Source organism: Nicotiana tabacum, chromosome 7, assembly GCF_000715075.1.
Source record: "Nicotiana tabacum cultivar K326 chromosome 7, ASM71507v2, whole genome shotgun sequence".
Lineage (NCBI taxonomy): Eukaryota > Viridiplantae > Streptophyta > Magnoliopsida > Solanales > Solanaceae > Nicotiana > Nicotiana tabacum.
In genome coordinates this window covers 79,690,681-79,702,617 of record NC_134086.1, presented here as the reverse complement: position 1 = coordinate 79,702,617, position 11,937 = coordinate 79,690,681, and the positions used below count along the sequence as shown (strand labels likewise).

The following is an 11,937-nucleotide window of genomic DNA, read 5'->3' as shown; positions in this document are numbered from 1 at the left end:
GATAATAGACTATTGAACTTGACAGAAAGTATGCATTGGTATGGTAGGAAAACTGAGACAAAACTCCAGCTAATGAAAATTATTAGAGCAAAATACTTATATAGCATTGATCTTTAAAAATTTAATACTAAAAAAAAAGTATCAAAGTTCCTATCTAAAGATATTCTCAACTCATATTTCAAAATCTGGCCATTGACTAGTAATTATGTCTATTCTTTTTTTATCTACTTAGCATCTTCTCGATCACCGGTCAATGACGAACCTTGAGAAATAATGCGAAGTTTGAGGAGTAGCTTGATTACTAACACAAGAGTGTATATTGGTAAAACTGAGCTCATGGTACGGCTCAGGTTCCGTGAAGAGGTAAGAAACTGGAATCGAGGCAAGAAGCCCCTCGATCCAGGGTCTAGGTGAAATGATTGCCCTCGGGAATATCGGGGCCATAGCCCCAAGGTTCGGTTCGAAACCTGAAGGCCCCAGAGAGCATTACTAGATGATTGAGTATGACCAGCAGAAGGTCGTGATATTCGCGACCGGCCAGATATCATGGCGTGAATCTCGGCACGTATCGATAGAGAACCGGTGATTAGTTAAACAAGAGATTTTTACCTTTTATAGAATTATACTTAGGGTAAAATTCCCCTACTATATAAAGGGGAATCTGATTATTCATTAAATAGATTGTAACACTCATATCAAGGCAATATACTATTATTTTCACTGTTACTCAAAGTTTTTATTTTTGTTCATCAGCGCTTGATTATTGTGAGTCCGGGATTGAGAGCGGATATTTTATTAAGGTTGTTGTTAGGTCCGAAATCACCTTCCTCAAGTGGTTTGATAATTTTCTGCCCCCTTTATCTGTTTAATCTAACGCAATTTATCGTTTGTATCGATTTAATCCACGTATCCTTAAAACTACTTACAAATTTAATTGTTATCTGTTTTTTAGGGGAAACAAAGATAAAATGGAAAATTTTGGTACCACTCACATAAAAAGAATCACATACTGTACATTAATTTTAAACTTTTCCACACAATGTTTAACAAGACTGTTTGCATAATCTTCATTTTGCTGGATTTTTTTTCTTAAAAAACTATCCAGATTAATAGTATTAAAAGAATTTCGTCGAATACTTTTAGAAATCTGAAATGGTTCAAAAAATTGGAAGCAGGTAATAAATTAGCAAAAAGTAATACTAACACGTAAAATTTGATTGCAAGCTTTGAATATCAATGTTCCAAAATTCAAATTTACCAAGTTTGATGGACTAACTCTTAACATGTGAGTAAATTTACCAAGTTTGATGGACTTGCTCTTAAAGCGCCCACATGCAATCGGAACCCAAACACAAAAATAAACTCCCGGGCTCCGCTCTCTCCCTATATAAACGTGAAAAGTCTCCTCTCTGAGATTTCACAATTCAAATTCTCCTCACGCAAACAGCACAAACACTCTCCTTTCCTCTCAGCAAAATTTCAAATCTCTCTCGAAACTTTGAAAATGCTTGCATTCAAGTAATTTCCTCTCTCTCCCTCTCTCTCTCTCTCTCTCTCTCTCTCTCTCTCTCTCTCTCTCTCTCTCTCTCTCTCTCTCTCTCTCTCTCTCTCTCTCTCTTTACGATTTTGATCAGTATTTTGTATTCTGATGTGTTGAATGATTTTCAGACCTGAAGAGCAGTTACAGCTCGTTGAACGTGAAGAGATCGAAGATGAAGATGACTTATTCGAGGCTATTGATAAACGTAATTTCTCTTTTTTTTTCGGTTGCCAAATTCTTATAATTCTCCGTTTTCAGCTTCGCTCAGCAAAATACATTTTTCTTCAAAATTCAACAGCAATTTTATTTAATTTCAAAATTTTGTTATCCTTTGCGGTGTGATTTTGCTTTTCTTAGTTGATGAAAGTTATGTCTCTGAAGTAGTTGTTGGGATAGTCGTAGTACTGTTTATCAGTTTCGCGCACATTATACTACTGCTTTGGAGTAACCTTGACACTCGTTAACTGTTTGATTTTCATTCTTAATTGATGAAAATTATGGATCTGGATTAGTTCTTATTATTCTATTTTTCGGTTTGGCTCAACATTTTACAATGTTTTTTGACTACAATATTTCTCATTTCTCGTAAAAAACTCAACAGGAATTTTGGTTAAACGTTAAAATTCATGTTAGTTTAATGTATGAATTTTCTTTTTTAGTTGATGAAAGTTATGGATCTGATTTGGTTCGTTGTGACACAATTAGTACTTGTTAAGTTCCTCTGTTTCACTAAACGGTACGTTTTACTGAAGTATGATTATTGTAAATATCTTATATAAACATCGTTTAATGCAAAATCGCGTTGCTGTTTATGATTTATCTTATTAATCATCAAAGGTTCTCTAGAATATGATTATTGTGTTATGCTTATGATTCGGTTCGTTGTGACACAATTAGTACTTACTGTTTACTCATGATTCAAGCTACTAGTTCATTCTTCAATCAATGCTAGCGTGTGTGATGTTGATTTTCAGTTTTTCTTCTGTAACCGAGATATGTGATTTTCAAGCGCATCAGAAGGATTTGGCGGTAATTTGGAATATGATGATCTCGTAACAAATCTGAGGAGTTCTCTTTAATTCAAAAAAATTCGTTGCGCTCTGTATTTTTCTTCGTTAACTCATAAAATTCTGGCTTCAAATCAGCTGGCTACATAATGTCCATATAATTTACTGGTCTTATGCTCATTACTTCATCCAGTTGTCTTATTTTTCCATCAGTGCTAGTGTGTCTGTGTTTTGATCTCATCGTTGTAGCATAATTTACGGTTTCGATTTTCTGCTCTGTTTGTGAGTTTTTCATATCATGATCCCTTTGGGATTTTATGAACGTGTTAGTAATCTCATCGACTGCATTTTAGAAGAGTACAAACTCAAATTTGCAGTATTATGTTCCTCCTGGTATCTACCTTTTAAGGTATTGTCATGGAATAGTCTTTTAATAAAGACCATCTCCTTGAACTTACACAATTGAATGTAAAACTCAAAGCAGATCTTAAACTGGAATGATGAAGCTATAGTCTCAATTTTCGATGTCAAATTTAAATTCATGTAAAATCCTGATAAGCTTTTCCTGACAATTAAATGTTATGAATCAGCTAACTTTGTAAAATTATTAAATATTTTATGCAGTGATCTCTCATGGAATCAATGCTGGGGACGTGAAGAAGCTGCAAGATGTAGGGATCTACACCTGCAATGGCTTGATGATGCACACGAAGAAGGTGAAAAGGAAAATCACTTCTGTTGTTTATTATCCACGATGCGCGCATTATATACTTCCGCTTTGCAATCTTTCTTCTAATAAGTATCAAATTTGTCTTGCTTCCAGAACTTGACTGGGATCAAAGGGCTATCCGAAGCAAAAGTTGACAAGATCTGTGAAGCAGCTGAGAAGATAGTGGTAAGAGATTTATGTACTGATTGTCATATTCCAAGTGATGATATCATCATATGTTTCTGCTACTACTGACTTCACTATTTTTGTAATCTTTGCAGAATTTTGGCTATATTACTGGAAGTGATGCTCTGCTCAAAGTATGAGTTTTTTGTTTCTTTTTTCATTTTAGATTTCGTTTGACTGATGATGTTAAAAGTTAATAGCCCACAAAACCCAGTCTATAATTTAGTGCTAACAGCTCCTATTGAGTAAAATCACGGTGTTTCTTTTCTTTGCTATCCACTCTTGATCCTTTCTGCTTGAGTGACATATATAAGGAAGTGTAGAATCCTATTTGTGCCTTATATAAAAAGATATCTGAATACAACATGTTTGCTACAGAGGAAGCAGGTAGTTCGTATCACAACTGGAAGCCAGGCACTGGATGAACTTTTGGGAGGTAAATGTTCCACTACTTAATTTTATCCTGAATTCTTTACTTGTCACATAAATAGCTCTTGGTTCTGATTGTTTTTTTTCTGGTGTGAACTTTCTGAAGGAGGGATCGAAACTTCAGCAATCACTGAAGCTTTTGGTGAATTCAGGTAACAATCAACTAATTATCGTTTTACCTTTGGTGTAGAAGCATTATCTGAATATTTCATCTAACTCTCTGCTGAATGAACAATTTATTCAGATCTGGAAAGACACAACTTGCTCATACTCTATGTGTCTCTACTCAGGTTCACCTCTGATCTTAGTTAGAAGCAATGAAGTTTTTGACCTTCTAAATCCCTCCTTATCCTTTATATGCTTTAGACTTAATCATGGTATCATCCAGAACATGACAAGAGTGTCAATTCGTTTGTCTGATTTATTTCAGCTTCCTACTAGCATGAAAGGAGGGAATGGAAAGGTGGCTTACATTGATACTGAGGGAACGTTGTATCCTTGCTGATATTTCCTTACTCATGTAGCATCAATAATCAAACTAGCACTTAAAAGTCTCCTCATGAAGTAGCAGCTGTAGAAACAAAAGAGAATGCTTCCTTCCATTTTATCTTGTTTCTTCAACTAAGTGTACTATAGTCGGCCAGATCGTCTTGTGCCCATTGCTGAAAGATTTGGAATGGACGCAGGAGCTGTTCTTGACAATGTAAAGCGTCTTTTGACCCTCATTTAATGATCTCTCCTCTCTTTGTTTAGCTTACTGATTTTTCAGCTGATTTCTTATCATTCCCTTTTCCCCTTATGATGTGAATTCACCAGATCATTTATGCTCGTGCATACACATACGAACATCAGTACAGCCTGCTTCTTGGTCTGGCAGCAAAAATGGCTGAAGAGCCTTTCAGACTTCTGGTGAAAGCCACAACTTCCAGTTTATCCTGAATAGAATCATTGCTAATGGACTCATATACTGAAATATTACTTGCAGATTGTTGACTCTGTGATTGCTTTATTTCGAGTGGATTTCACTGGAAGAGGAGAACTTGCAGAACGTCAGGTATAACAAAATACAGAAATATGATATTTGATTTATAAGTTCCTGTCTCTTGATATTTATCTTTGTTCTAAGAAGAGCCTGCAATCACCTATTCTAAATATGTTTTAATTTGAGTGACTGCACCTTCTTGCCATATCCAGCAAAAGTTGGCTCAGATGCTGTCCCGATTGATAAAGATAGCTGAGGAATTTAATGTTGCTGTTTACATGACTAATCAAGGTAGGCAATCTACTCTGCGCAGCTCTACAAATTGTTGATATGTTTAGAATCAAAAAATATCAAACAAGCTAAGTTGATGTAATGGATTTTACTCCTGGGAAGGAATAGGAGAGTAACCACAATGAAACTTCCTAATTGTTGATGTAATGGATTTTACTCCAAACAGCTAAACTGACTCGCTTTCTGTGCTGTATATTGATTTCCTTTTATCTAAGTTGAAACTCTAAGCATGCTAACACAAGTAGTTGGATTGGTGAATGCAGTTATAGCTGATCCAGGTGGAGGGGTGTTCATATCAGATCCAAAGAAGCCAGCAGGAGGTCATGTCCTTGCTCACGCAGCAACTATAAGACTAATGTTCAGGAAGGGCAAAGGAGAACAGCGTGTCTGCAAGGTGTTTGATGCACCAAATCTTCCAGAGGCCGAAGCAATATCCTACTCTTAATTAAATTAGCTTTCCTTCTCTTTTCATTCTTTTCCACTGAGTCAAGTTTAGCAGCAAGGGGTTAACTAGAAAGTTCACCTAATTAAGGTTTTTTTTCCTGGTCACCTATTAAGTTTTCTTAACAAAAAACACATTTTTCAGATAACACCAGGAGGAATTGCAGATGCTAAGGACTGAAGATCAGCTGGGACTGCCTCTCTGCTGCAGCAGAGAGCTGCTTATGCTTACATTCCCGCTTTCGTATTTTGATGCTTACTTTTTAGTGTTAACTGTAAATATATCAGTCTAGCATAAAAAGATGTTTGTAAACCACTGTTTTGTCACACTTATCGTGGTTGCACGTGGTGTTATCACGAATATAGATTAGTTTCTTGCTCTTAGTCTAGTTATCTTGTATTATCATAGACGGTTTACAAAATGTTGACATGCAATAGCAATAATATTGGCAGTTCCGGTTAGCATGCAATTTTAGTCCCAATACTTCATCCGATCATCTATGTTCACAAATCCTCGGTTGTCCTCTGATATCTAACAACCTACCTTTTTGACAAGGCAAGTTGCTATGTAGCCAGAGCCACTTTCCTGCCAAAGCATACTGTGCATATAGTGTCATGTGCTTAGTTTACCATCTTTTAAGCAACGACTGTTTCTTTGGCCTTAGCCCAACTTTTGGGTATGCTACAATCTCAATGCACAAGGGAACAGATACCTGAACGCTGATGTTTCTTATTAGCAAGAAACATTAGCCAGACAGCATGGATCTGAAACGTACCAATATTGGCTAAAGAAAACATTTGTAAATGGAAAAGGCAGGGTTAAAAGAAAACAGAAGCACCAAATACACATACTAAGATATAAGCAAACCTGTCTCAAGACAGAAGTTATTTAAAGTAGACGTCTTCCGGCCAAGAAAATGGCCTAATTCCAGTATACGACATAGGGAATCACGTTGCTCGGTAGCAATATGAAATATCTTTCCTCACCTTTTAACATTTCTCTACGACCATAAAGCTCATAGCAATAGAAGTTGAGAATAATAGAAAGAGTTGGAAAAGCACAAGATAGAAGGCCAAATAATAACGAAGCCTCTGTGGTGATGAAAACTGCAGTCAGCTTAGTAGTGTTGGGACCAGTTAGCGGCGCTGTCCACTCTGGGCATGCCTGTACCCCCTTTTTTAGACTCAGCATCCACCTTAAAGTTTGCACCGCACACCTCGCCTGAGCTGTCCACCCTTGGTACTGGTTTCAACTCATTACGGGGGTGCTCATAACTCCTCAAGCCACCAGAAGATGTGAAGAAGCATCCTGAACAAGCAAACAAACAACAAGACACATAAGTATTCTGCGAAAGATTCAAAAGTAAACCAACTGACATTGAGCATCTGAAAAAAGCAACGAAACAACAAACACAAAACACATTGTTATAGCATTAAATCCGAAAATGCTACATAAGGATGGACGGGAAAAGCCAAATACGAGAAAGTGGAGTATGAGAAGCACATGAAGCATATATCCAAACCCACGGATATTATGTCATGTGCCAACCTGATTTATGAATCCCACCCAATTTGATTGATTTATGTATAGGCATCTTGCTGTCTTGCCACATGAACTCACCCCAATTTACCCTCTTCTTCACCCAAGGAAAAAGAGAGAAAAGAGAATTATTTGCACAAATAGAAGAGGTCAGAATGGATCCGATACAAATCAACTCATTTGGTTATGTTGGTCATCAGAGACGCATATTAATTAGCTTGCAAAGAGCATATTTGTCTATTTTAATCATCCTATGGTTGAGCAGCAACTCCTTATTTTCCCATGTCAATAGAAATTCTTTTACTGATTACTCATCCAAAAACAAAAAAGAAATACTATGTGTGTAGACCTTTCCCTTGAGTGCAAGAAGTTCATCTGCATTACCTTTGGGAAATGGTGCAAAGGATTTTCCACAGCCTTGCTTCACAATGTCAGCGTCATCGGAGAGAACTAGGTGGCCTTCAGAATCAGTACCCCAGAAGAAGGGCACACTCCCATCAACATCCTATAACAATGAAAGTGGTACATGTAAAGTCTAGTTCGACAACAAGAGACAAGACGATTCAAGACAACAAGGACTACTCACAGAAGCTAGGAAGGAAGTCTTTGAAGAGCTATCATAAAGAATGAAAGCAAACTTTCCATGAATATCTCTCACAACTTGATCTGGAGGATAAGGACCTCTATCCCTCAAAGTCCTGTAAGCCTCAATAACAATGATCACTTCGTTTGCTGTCTTGTTTAACCCATATTGTTGCTTAAGATGAGCTACATTCTCAATGTGGCCTTGAAACAAGCAGAATATGTCATCCACAACAGCGAACAACCTACAAGAAACAGAAAGCATGGTATGCAAAAAAAACAAAAAAATCTAAAATTTCATTATTCTGATGGCTGAAGATGTCTCCAGAGAGCATGATTTGGTTCAAAATAAATAAATCTAAATTACTCTAACATGAAACAGAATTTACACAAATAAGTAATCATACTAAAGCAGCAACTGAATGACAATGGTGATTATTAAATAAAAAATAAAAAAGGAAAATCTGTCACACACAAGCCACTAGTGCATTTCCTAAAACTAAACCCCAGAAAGACCATCATTGTATCCAAACCGAAACCGACAAAAACACAAATCACAAACCAGCACACATAAAAGAGAAATATTTTTTTGAAAAAAAGTAATATTTTGTCAAATTCACCAAGATCCACTATAAAAACAAATAAATAAATCGCAGAAAAGATGAGAGATCGGATTACACAAGAACATAAAGTCAACTGAGTGGAATTAAAAAAAACAGTCGTTAGATCTTAGTTTCCTTTATCTTTTTGGGGTAAATGACAACAAATATCAGATCAAAGACAAATGGGATAAGAAATAGGACCTGGGAAGAAGAGGGTTTTGGCGATCAGGGGAGTAAGCCAAGAATCCAGAAGAACCCAAGTTGATGGTGACAGAGCCTGAATGGTTGGAGGCAAAGCGCTGTGCCAAGAAACCATCTTTCAGAGCAGATACTGCGGTCTCATTGCTCGGACTCTGAAGCCCTTCTGGACTTTTAGCCACTGATTTGTCAAAAACTGCTAGCATTTTTGGATCAAAAGTTTTTTATGAGCTGCAAAATGATATGATGATGATTTATTGGAGGGTTGAAATAGTTCGCTAGTGGGAGTTCTTTTTCTTGGATTACCATAAATGCCCTTTCTTCATAATATAGTACTCCGTCTATTCTAGTTTACGTGAACCTATTTCCTTTTTAGTACATTCCAAAAAGAATGATCCATTTCTAAATTTAATAACAATTTAGCTTAAACGTGTAATTCTACCCTTAATGAGAAGCTTTTATAACCACACAAATACTCTGGGCCCCTTTTTGACTTGTTTAGGACCACAAATTCCAAAAGTCTTTATTTTTTCTTAAACTCCGAGCCCAGTCAAACAGGTTCACATAAATTGAAACGAAGGGAGTACTTTTTTTGGTAATTAAATTTTCAATATTTATAAGAGCCCGTTTGGACATGCAAAATTTTCCTTTTTTTCAAAATTTATTTTGAAAACAATGTTTGGTTATCAAACTCTTACCAATTTTTTCAATTTCATTTGAAAATGCATTTTCAAATTTGAAAAACCAATGAGAACCAATTTTTCAATTGAAAATAGGAATTTGCTAGTTTTTAGTTTTACAAATTTACCCCATATTTTTAAAATTTATAAAATAACCTCATCAGTTATTAACCTACAACTACCCACAAAAACACAAAACGCGCAGGTCTTCTTCTCACCAAAGTGTGCGACTGCCTTTGCCATCCCAATCCGACAAGCGGTTGTTTATTTCAAGTAGGATAATTAAATTGGGATGGTTTTGACATTTTTTACAAGTTGTGGAATATAAATCATGTTTCATGGTTCTGAAAAAAACACATCCAAATATGTTGCAAAAATTATAACCAAATACAACTTCATCTTCAATTCAAATTTTAGTGAAATTCCAAATTTGAAACCGCCTACTAAGTATAACTGGTACCCTAAGGGGTCGTTTGGTTTGAATACGGCTTATGCCGAGATAAGTTATGCTGGGATAAGTTATACTGGGATTAGTTATGCTGGGATTGTTTTTTATCGACTGTTTGATATGTTGTATTAAAAATGATAATTGCATAATCTCTAAGAAGAAGGTATAAGTTATCCCGGTGCTAATAACCCACCCTCTATAAGGTATAAATTATCACGGTATTAATTTTAATCCCGGAATAACTTATACCTGGTTTGCTAACCAAATAAAGTATTAAGGTGGTATTTTGGTAGAATAGCCTGGTAGGCACTTGTACTTGTTCGTGTTTGTCATCCCGGTCCCTATAATTGATAAAGTTTCGTCCAGACACTTATAGTTGTTCAAAGCCGATATTTTAAATCCCTCAGACCATTGACCAAGTCTACGTGGCAACTTAACTGCTGAAGTGAACAAAATACGTATATTTCACGCATATAAGGAGCGTGGACATAAAAATTAATGATTAAAATAAGGAAAAAATAAAAAGAAAAGAAAAATACAAAAAATCAAATTAGAAAAAGAAAGAATGAAGGTGCCTAAGCTCTTTAATGGTGTCTCTGCTTCTCTTAGTTCTGCAGTCCACCAACCCCCCTCCCTTCTCCACGTTACTCCTCTTCCCCCATTTTAACCCAACACCCCTAATTACACAGCCCTTCCCTTCACATCTGCATTCACCACATATCCAAAACCTCTACTAGATCAGCAGCAATTTTTGGGGAATTTTTTTCTCGCATCCCCATTTCCTTACTTTGGAAGATAGCCTTTGCAAGGAAAAGAAATAGAAATAGTGGAAGAAGATTTCTTGTGAAACCTATTTTCGATTCGTTTTCATGTAGCAAAATTTCAGATTGTTTTGGGTGATGTTGGTCTTTTGGGTAGTCATTTTTTATGGCAGGTTCTTTTTTCTGGTGGTTGATTGGTGGTACAACGGCGGAGTGTTGGTTTTGAAAAAGCTTTGTAGGTGAAGGGTGGTCTGTTTTCGATGACTCTTTAGGTTGACGAATGGATCTGTTTTGATTATTGTTGTTGTGTTTCACTATTTGGATCTTTAATTGAATTTTGGGGAGGAGACTCAAAGGCTTGTTTGTTGAGAATTTTCGAAATTTCATTGTTGGTCTTGCGAAGAACGAATCTATTGATTTGATTATTGTTGTTGTGTTTCACTATTTGGATCTTTAATTGAATTTTGGGGAGGAGACTCAAAGGCTTGTTTGTTGAGAATTTTCGAAATTTCATTGTTGGTCTTGCGAAGACCGAATCTATTGATTTGAAACATCAAGTTGTTGCTTACATAGTACTAGAACTCAGCTGGGTATTGAAATTTAGACCTGAAAATGGCGATAAACATTTGTGTTTGAGGATCAAAACTGGAGGGACAAGCAGAGACGCCATTAAAGCTCGCTTGAAGCTTCTGGGTATATTCTGGTTTAGAAGAAAGAACCTATTGTATCTCTTTTCTATGGGTTCGGTATTTGTGTAGGGTGGCCAGTCTTATTTTTCAAATAGTTTATTTTCCTATGTGGCACTAGTAATGATGTGGCGTCCTACGTGTAGGAGATTGTATTACACACACTGGTAGCTCATGTCATAAGCGTTTATTATACACGATTTGAACGAGTGTAAGTGTTCAATTGGCAAACTGATAAGTTTGGGGACCGGCATGACAAAGTGGCACAAGTATAAGTGCCATTTAGGCTATTCTGCCTTAAATTTTTATACCAGCACTATACCTTCTTATACCTCGTATCAAACGACCCCTAAGTTGGACATGGAACCCCAACTTCAATATTACTTCTTGCTTCTAAACAACTCGACAACTACATAACAAATAACTACAAATAAATTCTGTTATGGGTACAAATTTAGTTTTTGCATCTGTCTAGCTAGATCTGGTTTCAAAACTCCTCTACAGTGCACCTCGTGAGTTATCAATCTAATTAACTCTGCACAACTCTATTTCTTGTTCTGAAAAATTGGATAATTTCTCTCCAACCAAATATAGTACACACTACACAACACTTGCTAGAACCATTATGTATGTTACTGTCGATGAGCTCCCACCATTAGTATATGTTGTTATCCATTCTATCTCCTCAATCCATCCCTGGACTAGTTTACTCACTCATTTTCATTGAAGTAGCTTTAGCCATATTGCTTATGAGAATCTGCATTTGAAGAATAAGTGTTGATGGTCCTCCATTTCGTCCTCACATAATGGACATCTTGGATTGTGTGGGATCCCCTACTTTGTTAGCTTGTTCCT

The 11,937-nt window shown here is 36.3% G+C and overlaps 2 protein-coding genes across 2 annotated transcripts; one reads left to right on the top strand and one right to left on the bottom strand.

The window, feature by feature from the left end:
• The first annotated feature begins 1,374 nt into the window (after window positions 1-1,374).
• On the top strand, window positions 1,375-6,531 carry LOC107762441 (meiotic recombination protein DMC1 homolog). Its single transcript, XM_075257334.1, has 14 exons — window positions 1,375-1,518; window positions 1,669-1,745; window positions 3,172-3,263; window positions 3,371-3,442; window positions 3,538-3,576; window positions 3,821-3,878; window positions 3,978-4,023; window positions 4,116-4,161; window positions 4,302-4,363; window positions 4,508-4,574; window positions 4,688-4,780; window positions 4,857-4,925; window positions 5,066-5,144; window positions 5,408-6,531. Exons 1-14 carry the CDS (start codon window positions 1,505-1,507, stop codon window positions 5,587-5,589), a joined length of 996 nt encoding a protein of 331 aa, XP_075113435.1. The 5' UTR covers window positions 1,375-1,504; the 3' UTR covers window positions 5,590-6,531.
• Window positions 6,445-8,755, bottom strand: LOC107762442 (stem-specific protein TSJT1-like). The gene is made up of 4 exons (XM_016580800.2): window positions 8,511-8,755; window positions 7,712-7,952; window positions 7,510-7,630; window positions 6,445-6,894 (listed from the first exon to the last, which is right to left on the bottom strand). Exons 1-4 carry the CDS (start codon window positions 8,711-8,713, stop codon window positions 6,704-6,706), a joined length of 756 nt encoding a protein of 251 aa, XP_016436286.1. The 5' UTR covers window positions 8,714-8,755; the 3' UTR covers window positions 6,445-6,703.
• Between the last annotated feature and the right edge of the window lie 3,182 nt (window positions 8,756-11,937).